The following is a 25,369-nucleotide window of genomic DNA, read 5'->3' on the forward strand; positions in this document are numbered from 1 at the left end:
ACACCCACCCTGCTTACATGCCTTTGGTCCTGCTGCCCAAAATTACACCTGCACCCAGACCTCCTCTCCCTGCCATTGCACCTTTCCCCTGACATGGGAAAGCACCCTCTCCTCCCTCCTCACACCTGGGTCTGTTGCCCATCTCCCGCAGAGGTGAACAGTAGATGAAGTGCTGAGCCTGCCCGCAGTGGGAGGCAACCCTGTGCTAGAAATGGGTGTGAAAAAGTGGTGAAATGAGGAAACATTTGTGAGAGGAAGTGAGTGGGTGGAGGGAAAAGTCTGGAGTGAACAAAAATCAACAAATAACACATTGAAACTTGAGCTCTGAGTGCTCAGGGTGGGCAAAAGTACACTGAAATTAGAAAAAAAAAAAAAAAAGAAAAAAAAAAGAACACACAAATTACTACCAGAATGCAAGTATTCTATGCTAACATACACCTAATGTATGCTAGGGAACAAAGCATTGAAAATAAAGAGAAGGCTCAAAATAAAGAAGACGTCTTAAGATCTAATGCCTTAACAGCAGTACAGGTAGCTCCAGTGAGGGCAAGAAAGAGAGGCAGCAGATCACACACATGTATCTTACAGGATTCAGGTTACTGGATCTCAAAGTCCAAATGGATTGATGGTCTCACTAACCAGACGTGGCTTTTAGCCATTTTCAAAAGACTGCATGCCCCTGTAAATTTTAATTTAGTACTTTCAAGTAAAGCATTTGAAGGATAATATAAAAAAAAAAATCAAACCACTATTTCTAGAACAAAATGGAAGCCCAGCTCTGTTGTTTCTGATACAGCAGTAGTTTCTCAGTTAAGATTTTTTCCCTGACAGATGTAGCAATGCAGGGACCTAGGAGTACAGTTCCCAGTTTTCCAGCCTATTACACGTGCATTCGTGACCTGTAAACCCTTCCTTCGTTCTCTAGTCTTGCAGAACAAGATTGACAGTGCTCTGTTTTCAGCAATGCACCAAAAAAAAAAAATCTTGTTTTTGCTCCTTAAAGGACAACATACTTGGCCCAAAGGGGCTGTACCAGAAGCCAGCCAGTTTTGCCCTGTGAGAATCAGCCCACGCAACCACAGCTCCCACTGGTGAGAAGTTATTCAGACAAGTCCCTCCTCTAACCACTCATCCAGTGAGTTGGTTTCATCTAAGCTGCTGCCATGGTCATGGAGAATGAACAACAGACAGGTAAACAGCTATTATGGCACACACAGAAAATTGTCCAGTTTTGGTTGCATCTCATTCCTTCCCGCATGTTTCAAACCAGCCTGTCCCACTGAGATCCTCAGAAAAGGTTCCCTTCACACATAGTGAGACTGCCAGTTCCATATAAAATAATACCAAAAGTGACCTGAGAGCTGTATTATTCCCAGATTTGTCAGTGGAGGAGGCCAAATGTACTCACTCGGCATGACACGGCTCCTCTGGGGCTGCGGCGAGCGAGCGCTCTTGGAAAGCCGGCAGTGCCTCCGTGCCACGCGTTACGATGATTGCTCCTGACAGGTTCTTCATGGTATCACAACAAATTAGGTCACAGATTAGATTTTCATAGCACAGATTACAACTTGTGTCTACATCTTTTTCTTAAACAGAGAGGGTTGTGGCCAGGAGGCTTGACCTCGAGATTGGGAACAAGGCAGATGCTTAGGATTGGGGGGGTCCTATTTATCAGCTGAGACAAAGACTATCTTAGCAAGACTCAGATACACTGCCTAGTTTTCTGATGTAGTCAGAAGACATGATTTTTTTCCCTTTCTATCCAGCAAGCCTTTAGGAAATGAATTTGTCCACTAGGTACCCTGGGATAGATCAATCATAGAACATTATTGCAAAACAGTTAGCAAACCCAGCTCTAGAAAGAAATTTTAGTAAAAATAAATTTTTATGATAGAAAAGCAGCTTGCACCACCTGAAAAACTGCTGGGAAGGGAAACCAAAGCTACCTATTAGACTTAGCCCACCTATTTCCACAAGGTCACGCATACACTCAGTTTGGCCATCTCTAGTACAGAAAGACCTCAAGGGAATAAATTCATGTGTGCATTTGTTTTAAAATATACCCAGCAAAGACAGTAATAGAACTCAAGCACCCAAAAAAAAAAAAAAAAATCCAAGCTATATCAAGCTCCACACAGAGCAGCACAGAACAAAGGTTTCCAACAGCTGACTAACTGCAGACACTGTGCAAAGTGCTTCCTACCCACTGTGAGATACAGCCCTGCTGCAGATTTGAAAACCAGCTCCGGCAACTGTGTTCCAGCAGACTGTCAGTGCTGTGTTCTGCTCCCAGCCACCTCCTCCCTCGGAGCTGAGCTGCTGCAGGGGAGAGAAGGCTCCTGGGAGCCAGAGAGCTGGATTCAGCTCCCTGTGGAACCGTGCAGGTCTGCATGGGGGCAGTGATTCAGCTGATAAGCAGGCTCGCAGCCATGATAAGCACTAAATGAAAACCTAAACCAGACGATCAAGAGGACAGGTCTTGGACTGAACTAACCTCAGAGACAAGTCTTTCTAAGTCAGGGTAGAGAGAGCAATGCAGGAATGACCTTCATCTTACAGAAGCAGTCCTGATACCACAATGGAATCACCTTTGTGCTTGGGTAGTACACTGGCTCTCTATGAAGCCTCTGGAGCATGTACTTAACCAGAGCAGGTCTGCTTATACCTGCTGGCACACCAAACTCTAGACCCCAGTCAAGCCCCTGAGGCTGCCTGCAGCCAGAGGACACAGCCTGTCTTCCTGTTCCCAGGGCAGCAAGAGGAGCACATGAGGCTGTGCCTGTGCCCTGTCTGCAGGTTTAGACAGGCTGGGCTCAGCACCCTCCCCTCAGCCCCACACCAGCCCAGCTGCAGCACTGCCGGCCTGAATCATCGCCTGTGCCTCCAGCTCCGAAACAATCTCACATGTCACTTTAGCAGTTTTTCACAGGAAATATGCTTTTACTTTCAAAATACTCTGGGCCTTGTTCTCCTCCAACAAGAACAGGAAGTATCTCAAATACCAGCCTTTATTTTTGTGAGCCACTGCATATCCTCTGATAGCTTTGAGTACAAAGAAATAAATAGCAGTTGAGAGTGGCTGTGCCCTTCCATGCTCAGAGGCAGCATTAATGTTTTTTAACTCCCCTCGGTGCATCAGCCTCCCCCAGTGCTCTTGCTGGGCACATTCACATCTAGAGGCACGGAATGAGGCCTAATAATTTTTTCCTCAAGCCTGAGCTGTGCTGTGCTGTGCTTATTATTGAAAATCCATCACACACACTCTTTGCTGAGCAGTCTGAACTATTGATCTCAGTTAGAGAAAAGGATGCTCTGGACTTTATTGGAATTGTCTTTAAAAGTCCTGTTGGTACAACTGTTCTACTGGATGCTTAGTGCTTCCTAGTCTCCCTGCAGAGCACTGCCTCAGACCTGCTCTGAAGCTCCTTCATGCCAGGGGTCCTGCTGAGCCATGGAGGAAACCACATCACCAACCCTGGGAAAGCAAGGGGTCACAGCTGTCAGAGAAGGTAGTGATGAGGCCTCTGGCCTGAGCAGTGCTCCCAGAGAGCAGGAACAAGCAGCAGGTAGGGACTGCTGTCTGCAACAGCAGCTGGAGAGCACCCTGCAGCCTGGACAGGACAGGCTCCTGATCCCTGCTGAGCAGAGAACCCAGGAGGAGCCATGCAGCAAATGCTGCCTCTCGCTAAGGCAAGATGACCCTGAGCAGAGCCAAGCACTGAAATGACCCAGGGTGTCTGTCTGCACCCAGGAGAGTCCTTCAGAGCACATGTAGGCACCATGAACGCTCCTCAACTCCCCATAGCATCAGTTCTGTCTTCCTCAACATTTAACAGGCAGCAGCCATTGCCAACCTGGTTTTCAGTCAAGCTCTGAAACAAAGAGGGCATTAAAATTCCACGAAAACACCACATCTCTTAAAAGCACTTCTTAGTTTGGGGTGAAGATGCAGAGTTTTGTTTGTTTGAATTTTTTAAAAAGGGCCTTTCTGTTGTTTTAATCACATACCTAACAAATCACTGAATAAGCATCATCCTTCATGACTTTTTGGGTCTTAAATGACAGAATGTACACATTTTTACCTAAATTAAAAATGGTTATTAGGGATAAGAATTCATTTTTTAATGGCAAAAGGGTAACTCTTCTCCAAACCATACAGCCAGGTAATCTTCTCTGTTTAGGGGCTGCTCTGTGCTATTCTGTTTCAGCACTAACCCTTTTGAAACTCTACAGCTTGCTCAAGAGAGGGGTATTTTTCACACAGAGTCATGATCACAACCACACCACCGTTCCTGCCCAGATGAGGAAGTACCAGATCCCCCAAAGCAGAAGTGCTCACCCTCTCACCAGCCAGTCCAGCACATTTCTGCCGGCTGGGCTGAACTTTTAGGCACAAGATTTGCATGAACAAGGACAAATAATAAGTCTTCGGCCTGGCACCCAGCATCTGTACAAAAGGCCTCCATCTAACACGGTCACTGCTGCTCCCAGCCCAGGACGCAGCACCCATGGCACACAGGAGCAAACCATGGCTTCCTCCCGAGGCCGGCCAGCGCAGCGTGCTGCTGCTCGGCTTCAACCCGGCAGGGACTGGAGCTGCTGTGGGTTGCTGTGGGGGCTGTCACACCGCCGCTGGATCTGCCACGTCCGTGCCCGGGCCCGGGGCACACGGGACCTCCCGTGCCCGGCCTGCCGCCCCTCGCAGCCCGGGCCGGATCCGCCCCGGCCCCTCCCGGCGATGCCCAGGGCGGCCTCGCAGCGCCCGTGCCCCGGGGGCAGCGGAGCTGGGCCGGAGCTGCCCCGGCGGCCGCGGGGCTCTCTCACGGCCCCACAGAGCAGCCGGAGCCGCGGGAGCCGGCCGGGCAGCGCTGAGCATCCTCCGCCCGGGGATGGGGGGCAGCGGGGCAGTGGGGCGGGAGCTGCCCCGGCTCCTTCCCGGTTCCTCCCCGCCCCGCGGCTCCCCACGGGCGCCCACCCCACGGCTCCGCTCAGGCTCCTCCCGGCTCCTGAGGCGATCCCCATCCCGCCGAGCCGCCCCTCGCCGCTGCCTCCGCGCCCCGCTCCGCCCGGGCCCGCGGGCAGCCCTTACCTGGGCACGGGGCGCAGCCTCGTCCCTCCGGCTGCCGGCGGCGTCACGGCCGCAGGTTGTGGCTGCGGGCGGCGGTGCCGCATCGATATAAAAGGAAGCGGCGCGGGGGGAGGAGAGGCGGCCCCGGCACCTTCGCAGCGCCCGGCCCCGAGCCCCGGGCCCCTCACAGGTTCCTCCCCACGGCCCGGGCAGGGCTGCGGCTCCCCTGGGCAGCCCCGCGGGCCGGCGGCACTCGCGGGGTGCTCACCCCGCCGGGCCGGGGTAAAGGATGGGGGCCAGGTCAGAGCCTTCGCATCAGCCCCACATCCATCCCGGGGCCAGGAGAGACCCTTCGTGCCAGGGGTCTGACCCTTCGGAGCCAGATGTGGCCCTGCCCTCACGGGCTGCTCCGGGCGAGCACGCAAGAAGCACACACAGAACACGGGCGAGGCTCTGCAGCCATGGGAAGGGAGCAGCCACATTCCGGAGCACCTTGCAGGCTTCAAATGTGTGTAACTAAACCCAGCCATCTCCAGCAGGCTCCTGGCTGCAGGCTCTGCTGGAGCTGCCCTGGCCCGAGCAGCACTGGGGCTGCAGGCTTGTGCCCAGGGAAGGAGCCACATCCTGGGACAGGGCTGTTGACAACTCCAAATGCAGGTGTTGGTCCCTGCTATGGTCAAGGCCTGGTTATCCAGCCTGGCAGCCGAGCCACTTCAGTGAGACATTGTCTGTGAGACTAACTTTGGAGGATCAAAGAAAAAAACTCATCAAGGCCTAATTTCTCCTTCAAATCCCAAGAGATCCTTCCATCTCTAGAGCTACACTTAAGAGTCCAGATAAGTTGAGGCATCTCTGAGGCACCTTGTTCTGTTTCTTCTTCATCTTCTCCATCCTGTTGACAGCTGATGACATCTTGGTTGCAGGAGGAGTGAGGGTCCCCCCAGGACACAGCCTCTCCATCTGCTCTTCAGGAAGCTCTCCCTCCAGCAACAGATGCTGTTGTTCTCCTGCGCCATCAATCCCTTTCAGGAAGGGACAGGGATTAGGTGTGAGTAACACATTTTAAGGTAATTTCTCTAACTGGCATTTTGCTTCCCAGCTTACTCTCAGTCACAGGTGGGGGGCTGTGATGCTTCAGTTTACTCTGAAGCCCCCAAGGCCCAGGTCTTACCACAATGGCTACAAGTCCTGTCCTTTGCCCAAAGCAGAGGGAGACCTGGGCAGCAGTGAGGCTGCGATGCAGAGAGGTGCTGTAGGTATTGGCACCCCTGTGCAGAAGTCCTGCATTTGGTGCCTTTCTTTACATTCTAGCAGGCAAGCAGCTAAAGCTGGGGATCATGGACAGAGCAGGCACCTGCTCTACAGACAGAGGGAAGCGATGACCCCTGGTAGCCCCCATCTAAATAAACATTACCAGGGTTACATTTTGCATGAAAACCGTTTAGATAGAACACTGCCATGGGCAAATGACAGGAACAAAATTAGAGAGGGGTCTTCCACCTCCAAATTTTGGTTTTTTCCCTCTCAAATTTCTCTACATCCTAGCAGGGAAGGGGGAATAGAAGGAGCTTTTCTGCTGGACCCAGCAGCATCTCATCCTGACAGACTTGGCTGGGAACGTAAGTGCCAAGTTAAAAGGATCATCTGTCCCTAAGCAAGGTGACAGTTCCAGATCTGCTCCAAGGAAGAAGTGGGGGTGCCAGAACCACATCTAAGGGTGGGTCTGGGTCCTGTGTGAGGCTGCAGCCAAAGATTGCTCTGGCAGGGCAGCAGCACCTCCTTGCTTACAGCCAAATGTGGAGGAATAGGCTCTGCTGCTCCTTCCCAGAGCCCAGCAATTACAGCAGCTACTTGCATAATGCTGACCAGATGGTCCCACTGCCCTGCTGCCCTCCCACCCCAAGTGTTGTTTGCCAAGATCTTGCTGCTTCTCCTGGACAAGGAACGTTCATTTCACAGGAGTTTGTATTACCTTGACCTCTCAGGTGAGTATATGGCCAGCCCAGAGGCCGTGCTCACAGGAGAGCTGCTGGCTCCTTATGATTGACCTTCACATCAACAAAGGAGTCCCTTACACGTTTTCAAAGGTGTCCCAGGTGTCCACCAAGCTGGGGTTTGTGATGGCCTCCATCCCCTGCTCTTCTCACATCTCTACCTTGTAGCACATGTAGAACTCAGATGTTTCTACACTCTGCCAAAGTCTTGGAATTCCCTATCTTCCAGCATCACTTGGTGTCAGTTCACTTCAGATGAAGATGTTTCCTGCTCTCTAGACTGCCAAACTTCCCTTTTAAGCAGCTCTGTGCACCCTATCAAGGCAGGTTTAGCACTTGTTCTCCTGTTTCTTTCTGCAGAGCTTGGCCCAGTTCCTGTAGGGAGGATGGAGTGAGGAGTATCCTGGATCACAAATCTGCCCTTCATCCCCACACTACTATCCAGAGAGGTCAGAACTACTGCAGTGGTCCTGAAATTGCTCCACAAGGCTTTTTTTTTTTTTTTTTCCCAGTTCCTCGGTGGGTTTCCACACAATAAAAAAGTCTTAGCTGAAATGAGAGCATGTGGCTGGCTGCAGCTCTCTTACTGCTCAGCTGCCTGGGGCTCTTGCTTTTCTGCCTACAGTTGTTAAAGTAGGGCTACAGCTCTGAATTCAAACCCTCCAGTGAATAAAGAGAAGGCATTTGGATATGTAGATCTGGAGCCAAGGATGGGAATAGATGCCAAATAGACAAGTGATTACAGGTGGTAGAACCTTTACTTATTTGAAAAAAATTCTGCTTTGTCTTTGAGGTGTCTAAAGCAGCAAGTGGCCATTGGTGTCAGCTCATTAAGGAAATCTGCAGCTCCAACAGAAAACCACAATAAACCCCTGCTTAATCACCAAACAGCTGCTGACCTCTTCTGTGCACATTCAGCTCAAGGTGCCTTGTCTTTCCTTCAGTCTGAAGCTCAGGGGCACATTTCAGTCCTTTCTGATACCTAAGTTTTTGAATTTTATTTAAAGACTAAGAACCCCATCTCAGAGGGACTGTTAACACCTACTGTAGCAGGGATGTGAGAGCAGGGAGAGACGAAAAACATTACTAAAATAGGTCTAAGAGCAACTTAAGCTTATAAGTTTGCAGGCAGAGGTAGTAAGATGTTCCTGGAGCATTCCCTGAGAAAAATACTTGGAAAAATCAATTAGTTATCAAAAAACAAAGCCTAATGCTACTGTTTTGAAGTGAACAAAGTTAAATACAAGAAACAACCTCTAATACAGCCATTCTAGAGCAGTTGTGTGTGACTGCCCAGGGTTGATTCATCCACTCAATGGGACTGCAAGAGAGAAATCAGATTCATAATTTCTGGTGGTAACTGAGGCACAAAATTATCTTCAAGCCTTAGGGAAAAAAAACACCACGTGGAAATGGACCTGGTCCCACACAGCCTTTCAGAGAAGAGCAAAAAGCACAAGGGGAAGGGATTTTTCTGATCAGACACATAAGAACTGAGGTCCAACTGGTAGGAACAGCATTAATAGAGTCAGCACTGCATTTAAAGTTCCAGGTAAGCTGGAAAACATTCTTTAGGTGGTGCAGAAAATGACCCATCAGCTTCCCCTCTGCTCTGACAGCTTAGCAGATGTGACAGCTGTCACAAACTTTCCTCCCTGCCCCCACCATTACAAAAGGACTGGAGCAGACATCCGCCTTGCTGCAGCCGGGAGGATCTGTTCTGTAATTTACAGAGGAACAAGGCAGAGCCTGTACCATGACACACTATCGGTTTTACTGTTCCTGAGCAGCAGCTGACCAGAACCAGCCAAGACGGGCAGGTTTTGTGCCCGCTGCCGCTCGGGGAGGGGTGTCAGCTTAAGCACGAGTTGACAAACAGCACTTAGCTTATCTCAAGAAGAAATCCGAGCACTCCCTCAGCAGATGACAGAGCTGTAAATCTTGTTATGTATAGCCCTAAAAGTATCATTAAGGCAACTTAGAATAGTTAGTTTGTATTAGATAAGGAAAATGTTGTCTTGCAGCTATGTAGAGAAAAACATCTTACAGTTGTGTGTACATTTTGCATCCACCTGAAAAGCCTCCAGCTGTTTCAGAAGGGCTAAGGGAGTCTAATAAAAGCATCCCTGAGAGCCTTAAATTCTTCAGGTGAGAAGCACTCTGTAAGAATGTAAGGCCTGAAGCTGAACTTTATTTACTTATGGACATTTTCTCTTCTGTCTAGTTCTGGTTTCATGGCACAGAAAAGTTCCCAGTCCAGGGTGTGACTGGCATGAAACTATGCAACAGTGTGGGGCATAGGAAAATAAAGTTGTTTTCTATTCACACTCAGTTGAACTATCACATAGAACTAGAGAGTTCTGGGGAGGGGAAGCATCTGAGACCGAATCAGATTTATGGCTGAACTGTTTGTTTGCTGTTGTGCAGTGGGGAGCTATCTTGAGTTTCATTCTTTGGTATTTAATATTTGCACCACTTTCACTGGTATAGCCTACCAATTTTCTGTTTAAGTATGAGCTTAAGGCTTGCCAGGAGAAGAGTAAGGAGACTGAAACTTTGAACAAGGGAGTTCTCTGGGGATGCATTTGTCTTGTCCTCTGCTGCTCCAAACAGTGTATGAGATATCAATTTTGATTTAGGAAAAGAAATCAATATATGTCACTGAAGAACACATAATACAAGTAGGACAGAGAACGGAGCCTCTTGGAATCAGTGTCTCTCTGAATGCTGTTACCTGAAATATTGTGACAGAGTAGAAACTGAGAAAGAGCACAATATTTAACCAGAGTGATTTCTCCTGCCCCATATCCGTATTTCCTCCCTCCAGCTCCCCCATGTTGAACCTATGTAGATTTGAAAGCCCCAAACAAAGCAAGCAGGATGTTCTGTGACGGTGGGACTTCACACCAGTGCCACAATCCAGTCTGAAGAAGCTCCCACCACAGCAGTCTCCTGAGCCCTGTGCTCTGGCAGCTACTATTCTTGATACAAACCAGATCTGATAGCTCCACACTCCAGCTTTTCCTCTGGCTAAAGGCTGTTCTCGTTGCTTTCTAGTAATTTCAAGTGACTTGTTCATTTTGGAGTAGCTTTGACAGGAATGGGTCTTAAATGAGAAACATCCAAGAACTGAGTCAGGGATGGGGGAAAAATAACCTCTGCAAGCTGGGTCAGGACTGAAATTCTCAGCAACGAAGTCACTCCATCCAGGAAAGATTAGTACTGCTCTAGTTGGTGTGAGAGCTGCTGTCAGGCTGGGAGATCCTGCCCACAGACAGAGTTTGTGAATGGTTCCTTCAGCCCCACAGGCTGCCGTGGAAGCAACACAGAGGGGGCTGAGAGCCCACAGAGCTGCTGAGGCCAGAGAGAAAGCAATCGAAACTCATGCACAAAACAAGTGGTTTGATGCTAACTTTAGTAAGTAAAGGTTTCCAGATAAAGGCAATTGCATCCATATTTAACAGCTGTTAAAGAGATACACATTTAATTGCATTATATAAGGAATGCTTTATATTCAAAACATTTCAAGTGTCTTAGTTCTACCTGTTGGAATCCAGACTTTCTCCCTAGAAGATATTCCAGTTGACAAAAAGGGCCTCGTTCAGATATCTGGGATCAACTGAATACATTTATTTAAAAGCAATTTTAAATATTAAAAAAGTAGAAATTAACACATACAGTACTCAAAAACTGTCACATTAAATACATGTGAATAGACATGTGTACTGATGTTTTACCTTAACATTCAATGAGAAGTCAAGATTTTAACTAGTGGCATGACCAGATCTGATTTCTGTACATGTTGATGTACTATGTAATAAAAAAATAAATAGCAACTGTTGTTCAACAGTAAATAAGACATCATCTGCAGAGCAAACTTCCCCCTCTGGGGGCACCTTCCCCTACCCCTCCCCCCAACCCTTTATCAGCTAATTTTCCATAAAGATTTAGACTTTCCAAATACTATGTCATATACAAAATTGCAGACAGTGGCTCATTGAGTTCAAATATAATACTGTACTTAAACTCAATCAATATCATACATTTTCAGATTTCTTATGACCCACAATAAGCCAGAATAAACAGAACTATTGTTCCTTATGGAACTAATTTAATTTTATAAAATGCATATGTATACTATTTTAAAGAGCGTAGAAAAGAATAGACATTTGACTCTACATAATTTTACATGCCTAGGTTTTCTTTATATGATTTGCATTTATCAGTTTATTTCAAGATCACTTAAAAATACAATTGACCACAAAAGTGAATAGGTTTTGTTCTTTAATGCAACTTAAAACATTGTAGTAATGGATAAAATGGAATGCTAAATAAATGCTAAACCTGACTTCCTTTCCATAGAAACAGAATAAGAAAATTCTGAAATACTGGAGCTGGTAATACTGAAGATTAGATGCCAACAGGCTTTCTCACTCATTGCATTTTTTTTTTAATTCATTTTTTTAAATAAATGATAAAACCATTAATAGTTGATAAATATTTTGCTTTTTTTTCATGTGGGATTTAGACAGATATTTGTTTCTAAATTAACCACAAACAGAATTAAATATTCACTGACTACAGTCTTGTAAAACTGTATTAGAAATGAAAGTCCTCAGAAAGTCTGAGATATGATCTTATGAAATGAAAATCTTTCCATGCAGCCAAGACAATCTGCTTTGAAATAGCAGCACTAGGTACTGAAGCCAAAATAACATTTAAAGCAAGTAATACAAAACTACATATGAAAGTCATGGAACCCGCTACAGACAAACCATGGGAAAAACACAACCGCACGATGTTTCAAAGGATTAAAAATTATGTTGAAAGTGACACAGGAAATTGAAGTTTCCAGTAATACACTGAAGTGTTTTCTGGCAATGCAACTTTATACCAACTTTCAAGAAACCTCAGGTCAAATGCAACCTTCCAAAGATTTTCTTAGAAATAAGTTTTGTGACCATATGTCTGTTACTTTGTGCTTTGGGTTGCGACCATTACACCTTACAGCTTGGTGAACTCCATGAAAACCAGCCTTATCCTTGTGATCTGAGATCTATCATTACCAGCCTGATCAAATGCATGAGAGGTCATCTTAGCTTCCACTTTTTAGAGCATTAAAAATAATTTAAATTTATCCTTCTATCACCACTTTAAAAAAATTATTTTAGGTAACTAACTTTTAGCAAGGTTGAAGACAGAGGAAAAAAAGTCCACAAAATCAATTTCCAAAGAGCCAATTTAGCTATAAACAAATACTGTTGCAAGCTCACATTAACCTGAATAGCAATTAAGTTAAAATGTTCTTTTCCTCAAATGTAGCTACATGACTACAGTACTACTTTAGTACAAAGGCAGGTTTCAAGTAAGCGTCTAAATGCATGCACAATGTCAACAGTTAACATTTGCTAGAAGTCCTTGGTTACTAAGAATTCAGTGAAAGAAACCAGCAAATTTCACACATATCTACTAAAGAACAACATGACTAATTTTCATTAAAGTAAGTTTTTCAAATGAAATAAATTTGTAACTTTTTATAGTGAGGTAATATCACAGGGGAACTGCAATCACAGTTGGCATAGGTCCACATAATATAAACATGAAATGCTGTATGCACACTGTAAAACATTACTGTTACCTGTAAAGTCAGTGAATATTTGTCTTCATAATTACACTTAACTGAGCACTATATTAAATAAATATCAAAGTGGGTTTTATAGCTGTAAACTGCATACACTTATGAACTGCAGACTGATCTTTAAATTGTCCAAAACCATTCACTCATTCTAACTTTCTGCTAATTGTATATTGAGAATACCAGGTTATTAGGAACAGTCATTTCTGTACAGTTACGTGGGTGACAGAGACCACCTATGTTGGAAAGCTGGCAGTCCACACGTGTTGGACAGCACGGACAGAGACGGAAGTGCTAAATGCCCAGGATGGCTTCAACAAACCCGATAAGGCGTGCCAGGTTCCAAGGCTACCATAATACTGGCAAAGGCAGAATAACACAGTATATTTACAATACATATAATTCAACCTCATGAGGTGAAACTTAAATGAATTCTTAATTTGTAACAGCAGCTATATACACAATTGTGCACAGGATTACAGGGAGGCAGCAGCGTTCGCTTTTGCTAAAAAGCCCGTCTTGCATGAAGAATGTGCAATGCTCAAGTTTAGAATTTGTTTGTTTTGACTAGTCTGACAGAATGTGCACAAAGGACACTGGAAAGACCCCTTTCCTCTCTGGCTGTCCTTCGATGTGGCCAATCTGCAACACAGGAGAAGAAGGTACATATATACATATACATATAGATGTGCATTGTACACACAGACTTCACAGACTGCATTCATTCAAACGCAGCAGAACTGCACACAGAGCCTCTACCACCTCTTGGACAGTCTGAAGCAGACATTAGTTAACACTTGAATTTGTAAAGGAACAAAATGAAATTGCACAAGCATATTATAAATAAGACAAATTAAACCAATTAAATCTAAAGAGAACAGAACTCAATTTTTTTTAAGGAAACTTACATACATCACTGAATTTCAAGATTTCATGAAAACAGAAGCCCAAGTTTCTTCTGTCTGATAGGCAGATTTTCAATAATATCTCTGCAAACCACTTATCTTAGTTTAGTGAATAAATCCTGAACATCTGACTGAAGGGTATTGTCTGCTATATTTGTGAAGTTCTTTATGATAATCTGCATGTTTCACTTAAGGTGATAAAGGCCCAGCTGTTTTCTCATTGAATTAGCATGATACCTAATGATTTAGGTGCATACCAGTGTTTATAACAAATTACAGTGTTGTCTGATTAAGTTTCCTTCAGCTACAACTACCTACATCTTTTGCATAATGATTATTTATAAAGAAATAGCTAATAAATGTATTCAAAGAGATTTAAAAAGAATGGAATATTTTATATGAACTTTCCATGTTTAAAATACATAATTATAAACAGCTGTGGAATAGCACTGGAGCAGCAGCCATGACTGACCACATAACCCTCTTCTCACCCTGCTACAGTGCTGTTCACTACTTTCAGAATAATGGTGTACCTTCCTTCCTCTTCCACAAGCTTACAAAATGGGAAGGGGAAACATATAGGGCTGGCCATTTCCTCTTGGAGAGCCAAAGTTTTAAAGCATATGAGTCAACAGCCCTTGTTTCCCTTCTCAGAAACACTCAGACTGGGGTGCTTCATGCAACTTGCTGGGCATGTCCCCAAGAGGCTCAAAAAGCCACCTCAGAAAACAGATCAAGCAGGGAATGCAGCAGTAATCAGGGACTAGGTGATATGGGCAACACAGACACTTTTCACTGGGCACTGCTCTTTTGATATCAGCTTTTCAGTTGAAAATCTTCCACACTTAAATGATGAGTAAGAGGAAAATGTAGCTGGAAACAAATTAGCAAAGGTTGTGCTGCACTTAGATTAGGATATCACAGGCAGCACTGCAATTTGAATTTGTTTTAGTCAAATAAAATCTGTCTCCTTATCCCCAGTAATAATTCTTTGGCAGGGATATATGATGTAGATGGGCCTTAGGGACATGAGCTGTATTGTCAAGAAAGGCTGGAGCCTTCACGTGGGACCTGGTGTTAGCACTTGAACAATATGCAGTCCATAACAGAGGGAGTGTGGTATGAAACAGGGACATAAGAGGGAAGAAGGGAAACAAAATGTCATCTGCCTCTCATATTAGAAGAAAACCACCAGCTTATAGCATCAATTGTAAACTATTCTTTAGATTTTCAGCAACTTTTGTAGGTATAACAACATTTTGGGTGAACTGAAAATAGCTACACATCTCATTTTCATGGAGGGTGTAAGTTTGTAGAGTAAGAATCACCACTTCTTCAGTTAATGAAAGGCTGTGTGCATTACATAGAGGGACATGTGTAAATATGTGCTGTATGAGCCAGCAATAAAGCTGAACCTACTAGAGCTTGTTCTAACAGATTATCCCTCCCAAATAAAAGGGGTTTTCTCTAATGGAAGTTTAAGGACTGGCTGTTAGCACAGGCAAAAAGAAACCAAACAAAAATCAAAGCAGAACAAAAACAAAACCCACCACCTACAAACAAAAATAAAAAGAAATCCTCCATATTTGGAAAAAGAGGCTTTCTTATAAAAGTCATAAAGAAGTTATGTGGAACTGTAAAAGGGAAAGATACATACCCACCACTCTTGGTCCTCTTCACCAGTTACAATAATTACTTCTCCTTCAACAAATGTGAGTTCATCATCATTATCTGCCTGACAGTCATAAATGGTCTTCACTCGCCTAACTTTGTTTTTTCCCTAAAAACAGAACGAAGTTTGAGATGAAGGACATGAGAAACAATAGAAAAAAATATATTATATGAATTTTGCCTTTTGTTCTGTTTTTTTTTACAACAAAGTGAAGTCTATCAATTACTTTCCTTGCAACTGGGAATATAGAAATCCAAAATTTCTGCTTCAACGAGGATATTAAAAAAATAAAATAAAAAGTTACCTACACAGGTGTAGGTTTTTTTTTCTTAAGATTTGGAACTTCAAGCAGAACATAATGTGTAGTGCTTAACATGTAGCCCTGAAGAGGGCTTAAGTAACTTCTTTTTCCTCTAGTGAAGAAAGTTTAAATAATGCCTTTACATTGTTCTAGTCTGCAAACACCTTCTTTCTCCTTTAATACATGGTTCATCAACAAACCTACCATAAACAGAAAATTAAATTCAGTCTCCTCTAAATGTCCCAGGAGAGGTAAGGGCTGAGGAAAATGCTGCATTGGAACCCCAGTATTCCTTACAGTTTTGGTTTTAAATCTAGTGCAAAAATACAGGATTCTTTGATTTCAAATCTGCTTACAGGTTTGGAAATTATTTTTTTTTTAGAGATTTTTCCATCCAAATGTTAGCAATTACTTACTAAAATTACCTTTATGTCAGATGGCAGTACTATTTTCTGATGCTAATTCACACTAGATATTCTCACAGCTCTGTCATTCTGAGTCCAAGTATTTTCTAGGTCATACTTTGCTGCATACTGCTAATTCATATGTAAAAAGCCTCAGCCATGGACTCCTCCCCAAACATATGTTTCTTATGGCAGAGAAGATGACTTAAATGATTTCCAAATAGAATAAGTAAGCAATATTCACAGCAAAACACTCCTGCTGCTTTATATTCCTGTATTTTCATACCCACACCTCTTCAAAACCTACAGTTACTTCTTTTAACAGAAGTAATCAGATAACAAGAATGCAAAAACCCAAGAAGAGCAGAAGGAGATGAGAAGCAGAAGGGCTATGAAGGGGAAAGTCAGCAGGTTTAGGGGAATTTGAGCCAAAACTAACTTCACAGAGGAAATTTCCTATGGAGTCTTTTCTTTACTGTTACCTACCCACTTGAAATTCCTCCATGTTTTGGCAAAAAAAAAAAAACTCTGAAGCTCAAGAGCAGAAGAGATATACTCAAAAAAGCACTCGCACTAAACTCAAGGTACAGAAGAACAATAATTACAGAGGGATTTAAGGGAGAAAGCAGTTAACATAATAGAAAACTTAAAAAAAAAAAAACAATACCCAAGACAAATGAAGAGAACTACCTGAAGATCATATGAGCTCAAGGGTTTTTCCTACAGCAAAGGTTTGCTGCAGTGAGAAGTCACTTCAAAGAATGCTTCCTCTTTTCTTAAAAATATATTCATATAATTTAAACAAAAATTTCATCTAGCACTAGGGACTGGAATTCAATAGGAATGGGTGCTTGGGGACAGTCACAGCTTTCAAATCCAGAGAACCTTTACAAACCAAGAGCATTCCCTCCCAATCAATCCTCCAGAGATTAAGGGAAGCAACTACTTCTGCAAAGTAAAAATTGTCTTGTTCAATAAAAAGAATAAAGAAATTCACATTCCTCTAACTTAGAAAACTGTATGGAACTCAGCTTGTAAAAGCACATGAGAAATTATGGTAATTACTCTGGTTCCATCAGATTTTAACATTTTATTCCTTTCACGGAGACCAGCAAAAAGCAGTATTCAAGCTCAAGGTCTATTTTATCATGGGAAGGTATAAAAAAGAATGGTATGTAGAGAGCACATATGTTCCAGAACATATTTGGTTCATGTTCCAGAACAGTTAGTGGCATTGTTGTGTAAAGAAATGGAAACAATTCCAGGAAATGTTATCTGCAACTAAAAAACAAATACCAACCACCGACTGATTCCCTGTACCCAACAAGTGCTTATTAACAAGAGATTTTATGCTTAAAACTGAACAGTAATGAGATGCTGTGATCACTAATAATCAAACCATGCTCTTATTTACATTCAACACTTTTTTTTTCTTTAAAAATGAGTATTTTGTCTCCTTTATAGAAACCACCACACACATAAAAAGATTGCTCAAGTGCTCAGTGTGATTTCAGGAGCACCCAGTGCAAGTTGTGTTTCTCTAAAAGTATAATTTCAAATGTTTATAAATTGTCAGCATTGGAATTTTTAAATTACATTTCTGAACAATTACTTTTCTAAAACTACCAATAAAAAAAAAAAAAAAAGCTTCTCTGTTTAGTGGCGAAATAGTCAAGGCCAAGAGAGAGGTGCCCATGAGTCCTGTGGCTGCTGGCATGGGTCCCACTGCCCACTGGGATGAAGCACTTCACCAGCCAGGGGATGAAAATGGAGGCAAGAGGCAGTTCACAGGAATTCTTGCACATTAGCACTCGAGCAAAAAAGTTTGCACAGAACACGAAGAGATACAAGATATAGACTAGCTTCCATCACTGCATAATAGTGGAATTATTTAATTTACTGCACACATGAAAATGCCTGAGTTTAGTTTTGAGAACGAAGAACCTATCCTCAGATTTTTTTTCTGTATACAGTAGGGTGACAGTTAAAAAAAAGCCAAAAGTAACAAAACTAAACAGGTAATCCATTATTTGCTTTCTTTTCTTCTTTAATAAAGTGACAAGTAGCTGAGAATGATCAGCATAATTTGCCTGCTTATATTTAAAAGGACATAAATAAACAAACATCTTTTTATCTGATCCCTGTAATATTTAAATTCCAGAATACTCAGGAAGCCCAGGCAACAACTCTGTTGTCCTCAGCTCAGACAGGAGTTTACAGGCAAGTCCATGTTAGAAGCCAAGCAGAATGATGGCTCCACAGGGCTCTTCCTCACACAAGCACAAGGCAGAAACTCACCCTCTGCTTTCACTATTTCACTAGAATGAAGTCTTATTTCCTTTTTACTTAAGTGTTTTGCATAGCCAATTTGGCAAACAAAGCCATCTCCCTTCTGATGTATTCTTCATGATGAAAATGTTAAGAGAGCTCTGGAGTTCCACAGTTATCTCAATCTACATATGCATTAAGAATCCTTTGTTGGAAATTGTACTGGTTAGAAAGATGAACAGCAAGATAAACTGGGGGCTGGAGTCAAATTAAAGTTCCAGATCTACTACTACACACCATGCAGCAATGTCAATTTCACCACTTCATCAATACATCTCAACCTACACCTCAACCATTAAGTACATCAACATTAAACATCAACAGGGACATTTACTATTTTGTCACAGTTGGTTTTACTTTAGATGCTAACATCCCTTCCTCTTAAAGCTTACTATGTCAAATATATAAATATTCTACCAATCCAAGGCACACAGACCTGTGAGCAAAGGCAACAGAGAAAACCATCAATTTATTCAGAGTTGTGATTGGCATAGATATAATAAATACATAAATCCCAATAAATCTAAATACATTTTCATGCTTCCAATGTTATTGTTTTATGCTGCAAGTATTTCTTTAAGCATGCAGGAGGCCTTGAAAACCCCCAACATTTGCTGAAACTGCTTTGGGGCACAAAAAGAGCCCCTCATTCCCCACCCCAGCCCATAGCTTTAAGTTGCCTGGAGTGCATAGGTCAAGACTGCACAGAAAGTCCTACAGTAACTTCAAAGCCTTCCATGGATGCCTCCAAGGAGCTGGAGTAATACCTACCATATTTATTTTCCTGGGAAGTGGCACAGGGGTTTCTGGCAGGGTGTGTGTTATGTCATTAGACTCTTCAGATGCTTGCCTTTGGACGGTATCTCTGGATTGTACGTTTGGAGAAAGATCTATGGAGTGAGATTTTTGATTTGCCTCTGAGGGCTGAGGCTTCGGTGCTGCTTCTCCACCTTGAGTTTTAGCCAACAGCTCTCCTAGCTGGGGTTTTGGAGGAAGGTCCTTCACTTGTGGCTTTGGAGGTAAGTCTCCAAGCTGTGGTTTTGGTGGCAAGTCTCCTAGCTGAGGCTTTGGGGGTAGTTCTCCAGGCTTTGGGGGTAAATCTCCCACTTGAGGTTTCTGAGTTAATTCCAGAGGCAGAGGCTTTGGGGGCAAGTCTCCAGGCTGTGGTTTCTGTGGTATATCGATGGACAGTGAGGGCTTCTGAAACATTTCCATGTGCTGATGGGATTTATCTATTGAAAGATGATGACTGGTTTCTATTTTTCTTAGTGCCACTAAAATAAAAAAGCAAAACAATGTTTTTCACAATCTTAATATTTTAATATTAAAGAAGTTAGGCATATATAAAAACGGTAGTTGTGCCAATGATGACATGGTCACTGAGCCCCCTAACTGCCCATAAGTCTTCCTAGTCTATGACAAAAGCAGGAAAATACAACTTGTTCACTGAGGTTTCATTTAATTGCTCCTCCTGGAGGTGAGCAGTGCTTATTCCAACAGCTATTAGATGTCAATTCATAGACTATTTACCTCAAATGAAATAAAGTGAATCACTTTTTGGACCCAAACCAAAAACTATGAAATATAATGAAAGACTTTGCAAAACCACCTATAGATTAATTGACATGACTGTAACAAAATTTCTTTTCAATGACAATTAATTGAATTGTTGAATTCCATACAAAAAACCACATGACTCTCAGGATTAATACCTGTAAAATCTTTCAGAAGAGAGAGTGAGAACATATATCTATCTATGCACTGTATAGAACATACTGTACCATACACATTCACACTAAAATGAAGAAAAAAATGTATTATTGTACATATTTACAATTTAGTAAAGACGGAATGTTTCAAAATGCGTATTTTGAAAATTTCACCAAAGGAATTTAAAACTAGTTTTTCATATAGTTCTTTTTCTCAGTGTCATCTATTGATTTTACTGCTAAGCTCCCTAAGAACACTCAACTGAAATCTACCTCAAAAAACAAAACCATTAGTACACACAAAAAATCCCCAACCCACACCCTGCTAAATCAAATAGCCCTAATGTTAAAACAGCTGAAGGGGACAAGAGAGAAAAAAATTACAACCTGTGATGCAAGCAACACATTTTATCCATAAGGAACAATTTCCTATTGCATTCAGCATCGCTTTAGTATAATATTCTACCAGCCAAAAAAGTGGCCTCTCTCCCTTTGGATATCACCCACTTCAAAATATTTATGGTTAATTATAAAAAAAACCCAAAAAAACCCCAAACCAAAACAAACCATTAAAAAAAACCCACCAACCAAAAAAACCACCCCCCCACTAAAAAAAAACCAAAAAACCCTCACCAACAAAACACTCCAAACCAAGCCCATTTGAATAGTTTCCATGAAATAAATGGTATCATTACTATCAGACATCTCATTTAAAAAAATGTCTCTGTTGATCCCTGTATATGGCTGTGCCCTTGGCTCACCTCACAGGAAATGCACATACACTGATCATCCACAGGGGTTTGAGATCTAAGTAAATGATATGAAAAACCCTGATAGCAGCCCTTATCAAAATGCTTTGATTTGGCCCTTCTTAAATTTTCACCTAAATCATTTTAAATCAAGGAAGTGTTGACTTCCTTCACAGTGCCACCCTAGTGGTGTCTCTTTCAAAAGATAACAAAGTTAAAAATTAACATTTGCTTTTTATGTTAAAAAATGATTTGCACTCTCAGTTTCAGACATCTGCCTTCAGAATTTTGGACAAGCAGCATTTCCTGATCTTTAGGCTCTACTGTGATCATCCACTCATAGAGATATAATGTATTTTTGATAGATTCTGTAGTCAGACAAAATAGTCTGAAGTAGGTCTACTTTATAGTCAGTTGCTGCAACAACTCAAAAACAAAAAACCTGCAGTGTGAGTTTAAAGAGACTAGGAAAGAACATTTCTAAAAGAAAGGTGTTCCCTGGGATGATGGTCTCAGCAAGCTTGTCACTGATATATAAATCAGCACGTAACAGCATCTGACTCTTTCCCAAGTAGTTGCACTGACCACAACCCTCCCTGATTGCCAGAACATGGCACAGATACAGTTTGCTCCAAGCTATCATGAAAGCTATCATGGGACTTGGAGGTAATAGAAAAAAAAAAATACCAATGAGAGTGGTCAAGGATAGAAACAGAAGCCCAGAGAAGTTATCCATGGAGATACTAAAAATGTGACTGGCCATGGCCTTGAGCAACCTGCTCTCATGGCAGGGAGCTGGCCCTGCCCCGAGTGCTGGACTGGACCACAAGACCTCCTGAGGTCTCTTCCAGCTTCAATTAGTTCATGATTTATTTTTTCCTCCCTGGGTGTATTTTTTTTGAGTTGAATAAAAGTCTTCCCCATTTTCCAAAATCCTTTCAGTTTTGTGACGCTTTCATGGTTTGTGGCATTTTAGAAATGAAATTTAAATATATGGATCTTTTCAGCAGAAAACAAGTATTTACTTTTACCCACATTTAAAAGATGCCATTATGAGAATAGCGACGGAGATTGCTTACCTTTCTGAGGTAGTTTGGGAAGAACTCTAGGGCCAAGTGCAGTCTTTGCAGTCCCAGTGCTAAATCAACAGATGTGAATGATTAGTGCTTACAACTGTTATAAAATAGATTTATTTCTCCTTTTTCCCTTTTATACATTCATAAATAAAAAATCCCAAAAGAAATCCACATTTATTTTGCCCCTTTTGTATAATCACTTCGTCTGTGGATAAATCCCAAAACCCAAAGAATTATTTCGAATTAATTGGGGTTTTTTTTCCAGAGAAAAAGACATACAAACCCTACACACCTTCCATGCTAAGGGGCAGATATGTTCTATGAACTATGGTACATGCAAAATGTACTCTGAAAATAGGTAAAGCTGAAGGACCAACTCTGTGGGCAGATCCTGAACCTTATGAAAAATTTGTTCTCAAAATAATTATACTGAAACATACAAAACATAATCTGTGCTTTATGTCAGAGAAGCTTCCAGGACTGAGCCTATGCCTTGGAGCCTCCTGTACATGTGTGGTATTGTATCACACACACACTCTGCTGCAGGAGGAGACAAGGTTTCAGCTGCTCCAAGGAACTACTGATGATTGTGGGAAAACAACATGCTTTACTCTGTCAACCTGTAGTACACATATGTTAGCTATTCCCAAAGTTTTTCCTCTAAAACCCCATCAAAGTCACTTTTATAGAAATGGAATGTGGAAGAACAGGCATGAAAATCTAACCATACATAAAAAAACCACCAGTATCAGCTCAAAATAATGACTCAAAAAACAAGAAAAAGAAGAAAAATGAATGAGAAAGCGGACAGTGTATGTTCAACAGAGCAGAGACTCTTCTGCATCAACTGCCTTGATCCTGGTATTGCTCATCTCTGCAGCCAATGTTGCAAAACAAGCATGATGAAACACTTTTAATTTCTAGCTGTTTTTCAAATAGCAAAAATATGTCATGTCATGAAGCTGAAAGAACAGCCAAGCTCAATCTTGATTCAAGAAATCACAGAATCATAGAATATCCTGCATTGGAAGCACCCCAAAAAGATCATCAAAGCCCAGCTCCTACCCTGGTCTCTCTCTAATGCCATGGGGTACAAGGACCACACTTTTACCCTTGTCTGACAAGAATCTAGGATGGGCCCAGCTCCCTGTGCTGTGGAACACTACCACTTTTCCCAAGTGCCCAGTGCCAGCCAGGATTCAGCAAACATGGGAAGCCAGTTGTGCTACCACCAACAGGTCCCCTCCCTGTCCTGACAAGGCAGATCACAGTCTGGGGGTGTCCAGACCTTCCTACAGACCTTCCTTTTCTGCTGCGCCCTGTCTGAGGTCACACATCCATGCCCAGCCACAGCCCATCCCACACACTGGTGGTCATGCAAGGCTGTGTGCCTGAGGCAGGTGCTCATTGAATTACCCTGCTCTGAACCTCAGGACTTTGGAATCACAGCACAGATAGAGTAGCAAACTCTAAGTGACAGCACTGTATGGCTGTCCTTACTGCCCCACTATTGAAAAGACACTTGTACTGGACTGAGCTGATGAACTATGAGCTAAAAGCAGTTTGTGTTACTGCAGATTGTGTGGCAGCACAGGAGCCTGAGAGTGGAAAACAGCTAAACTGGAAGACTGAGATGAACTCTCTCTCTTACAGAGCCATCTCCGATACCAGCATGTACCCAGAGTGACGCTGCTGCTCCAGGCAGGACACTTCACACTGAAGCAGATAAAATGAAATGCCAGGAGACATGAAAATACAACTTTTGTCCTGCTAGACTGCGGTCTGAGACAGCATTCCCCAGCTGGGAGAGCACTTCTGTAGGAGCAGCAGAGAGATTCGGGGACAAGGCGTTCTGTCCATCCCGCTCAAAGGATGGATTGTCCATGGACAGCGAGGAACAAAGCGTAGGAGGCTCAGTGCAGCCAAAGTATTTGTATGCTAGGAGGGCACGCAGAAAACTAGTAAGAAACATAGCTAGGATTTTATTTCCTATGAAAAGCTTTTCTTTTCCAATATACAAATTAGTTATATTTATTTAAATTTTCATCTTTTCTTCATATATGCAGATTTTACCTTGACTGCTGAGACATCCCCTCAAACTTGTTTGCAGCCTTAGTTGAAGGTGGGCCCAAATCATTACCTGAGGTGAAAAAAAGGACAATTAAAACAACAACAAACAAATCATTAGGATAACTGACATATAATCGGCAGAGGGTGCAATTTAAAGCAAAACACGTATTCCTCTATGCATCTTCTACACAACATATCTAAAAGATAATTTATAAATTTATTCTTTATTAATAATTTTGCAGCTGAAAAAGCAGGAGGGACCAAAATAATCCATGATGACCTTTCATAAAACACATTTTAAAACAACTGACTGGAAGCTCTCATCTCCTGGCAAGGGAAGATTGAATGACATTGCTGTAGGGCATTTGTTTTGAAATAGTGTTTCAATTTTCTCTGCATAGAAGGAGATACCGCAGGCCAGTATCAGATACATTTTTCACTGATGTTTACATTTTTCACTGTGAGGCATATCTTTTTAAAACTATCATGAATGTGATTTTATTCACAAAACATTAAATTTCTAAGGATTGGTATTTTATCCTATGCAAAAACAGCCTTTAATGGTTTTGTGACTAAGTTTGTATATTCCCATAATCTGCACTCTAGCCATTGGTAAAGAAAAGATCCTGGGTATACAGAATTCTGTCAAAAGGCAGCAAAATCCAAACCCAAATGCTCTGAAGCTTCTCTTCATTAGCAATCACCATTTTCAAGGTATAATGACACCAACCCTTTTGGTTTAGTGCATTTTCATCCCCTTTGCCTCTCCTTTTACAGCACGTCAATCTCAGAACCAGCTTCAACAACCTGTATTAAATTTTGTCATTGAAATAGATGCAAAGTGACATTTAATGATCCAAGAACACAAAATACTTCTCATTCAAAAGAATGACACATTTTTCTAAATACCATTCTTGGCACATTGATGTCTAAATAAAACAGCAGAAAAGGCTCATGCTGTGCCTTGCTAAAAATATGTTTGTGTTTAAAAGTGGTGTAAAAAAGGAACTAAGGTAAAACAGCAAACATGTAGATCCTATGGATAAAGGAAGGAAAAATATCTCATGGTTGCTATGGAAATACAAAATAATCTAAATGACATTTTTAGAACATCTTTGAATAGTAACTCAATTTGCTTAGACATAAGCTACGGATTGCTCTGCTTGAAACTTCAATTAATGCACAGATTAGAAGACAAATGCTGAAATTCCACGTAGCAAGAAATATAACAACACAGAAGAAAGCTTGAAAGGAAAAGCAGTGAACATCTGACAATATCCTTAAGCAAAAAACACAAAGGCAGATAGAAGAAACTCCTTCTTCTATAAATACAAAATTTAATACTTGCTTAAAAATCCAAATGGACTTTGAAACAAGCTTTTGTACAGATCTAAGCTAAGAAAAATGGGGAGTAGAGGCCCCTCTTCCATCCACTGAAGTTTAGCTTGCTCTGAAAAG

At 42.2% G+C, this 25,369-nt stretch overlaps 2 protein-coding genes across 15 annotated transcripts in view; both read right to left on the minus strand.

Annotated features, from left to right (window-relative positions):
* The window catches only part of CYRIB (CYFIP related Rac1 interactor B), a 95,960-nt gene extending 90,722 nt beyond the window's left edge, over positions 1-5,238 (minus strand). For 2 of the 3 annotated variants that reach the window (XM_030266701.4, XM_030266699.4), the window contains exon 1: positions 5,090-5,237. The gene's annotated coding sequence lies outside the window, so the exon portion shown is untranslated. Of the gene's footprint in view, positions 1-5,089 lie in introns of all 3 variants that reach the window. The other variant, XM_072925012.1, reaches the window with a different exon arrangement.
* Positions 5,239-10,670: 5,432 nt separating this feature from the next.
* Positions 10,671-25,369, minus strand: part of ASAP1 (ArfGAP with SH3 domain, ankyrin repeat and PH domain 1) — a 176,523-nt gene continuing 161,824 nt past the window's right edge. For all 12 annotated transcript variants that reach the window (XM_072925006.1, XM_072925005.1, XM_072925004.1 and 9 more), the window contains 5 exons: positions 23,915-23,981; positions 21,845-21,903; positions 19,079-19,581; positions 15,260-15,382; positions 10,671-13,339 (listed from right to left, as the gene is read on the minus strand). In XM_072925006.1, the coding sequence (XP_072781107.1) occupies positions 13,265-13,339; positions 15,260-15,382; positions 19,079-19,581; positions 21,845-21,903; positions 23,915-23,981 (827 nt within the window). In that variant the 3' untranslated portion in view covers positions 10,671-13,264. The remainder of the gene's footprint in view (positions 13,340-15,259; positions 15,383-19,078; positions 19,582-21,844; positions 21,904-23,914; positions 23,982-25,369) is intronic.

Source organism: Taeniopygia guttata, chromosome 2 (assembly GCF_048771995.1).
Source record: "Taeniopygia guttata chromosome 2, bTaeGut7.mat, whole genome shotgun sequence".
Lineage (NCBI taxonomy): Eukaryota > Metazoa > Chordata > Aves > Passeriformes > Estrildidae > Taeniopygia > Taeniopygia guttata.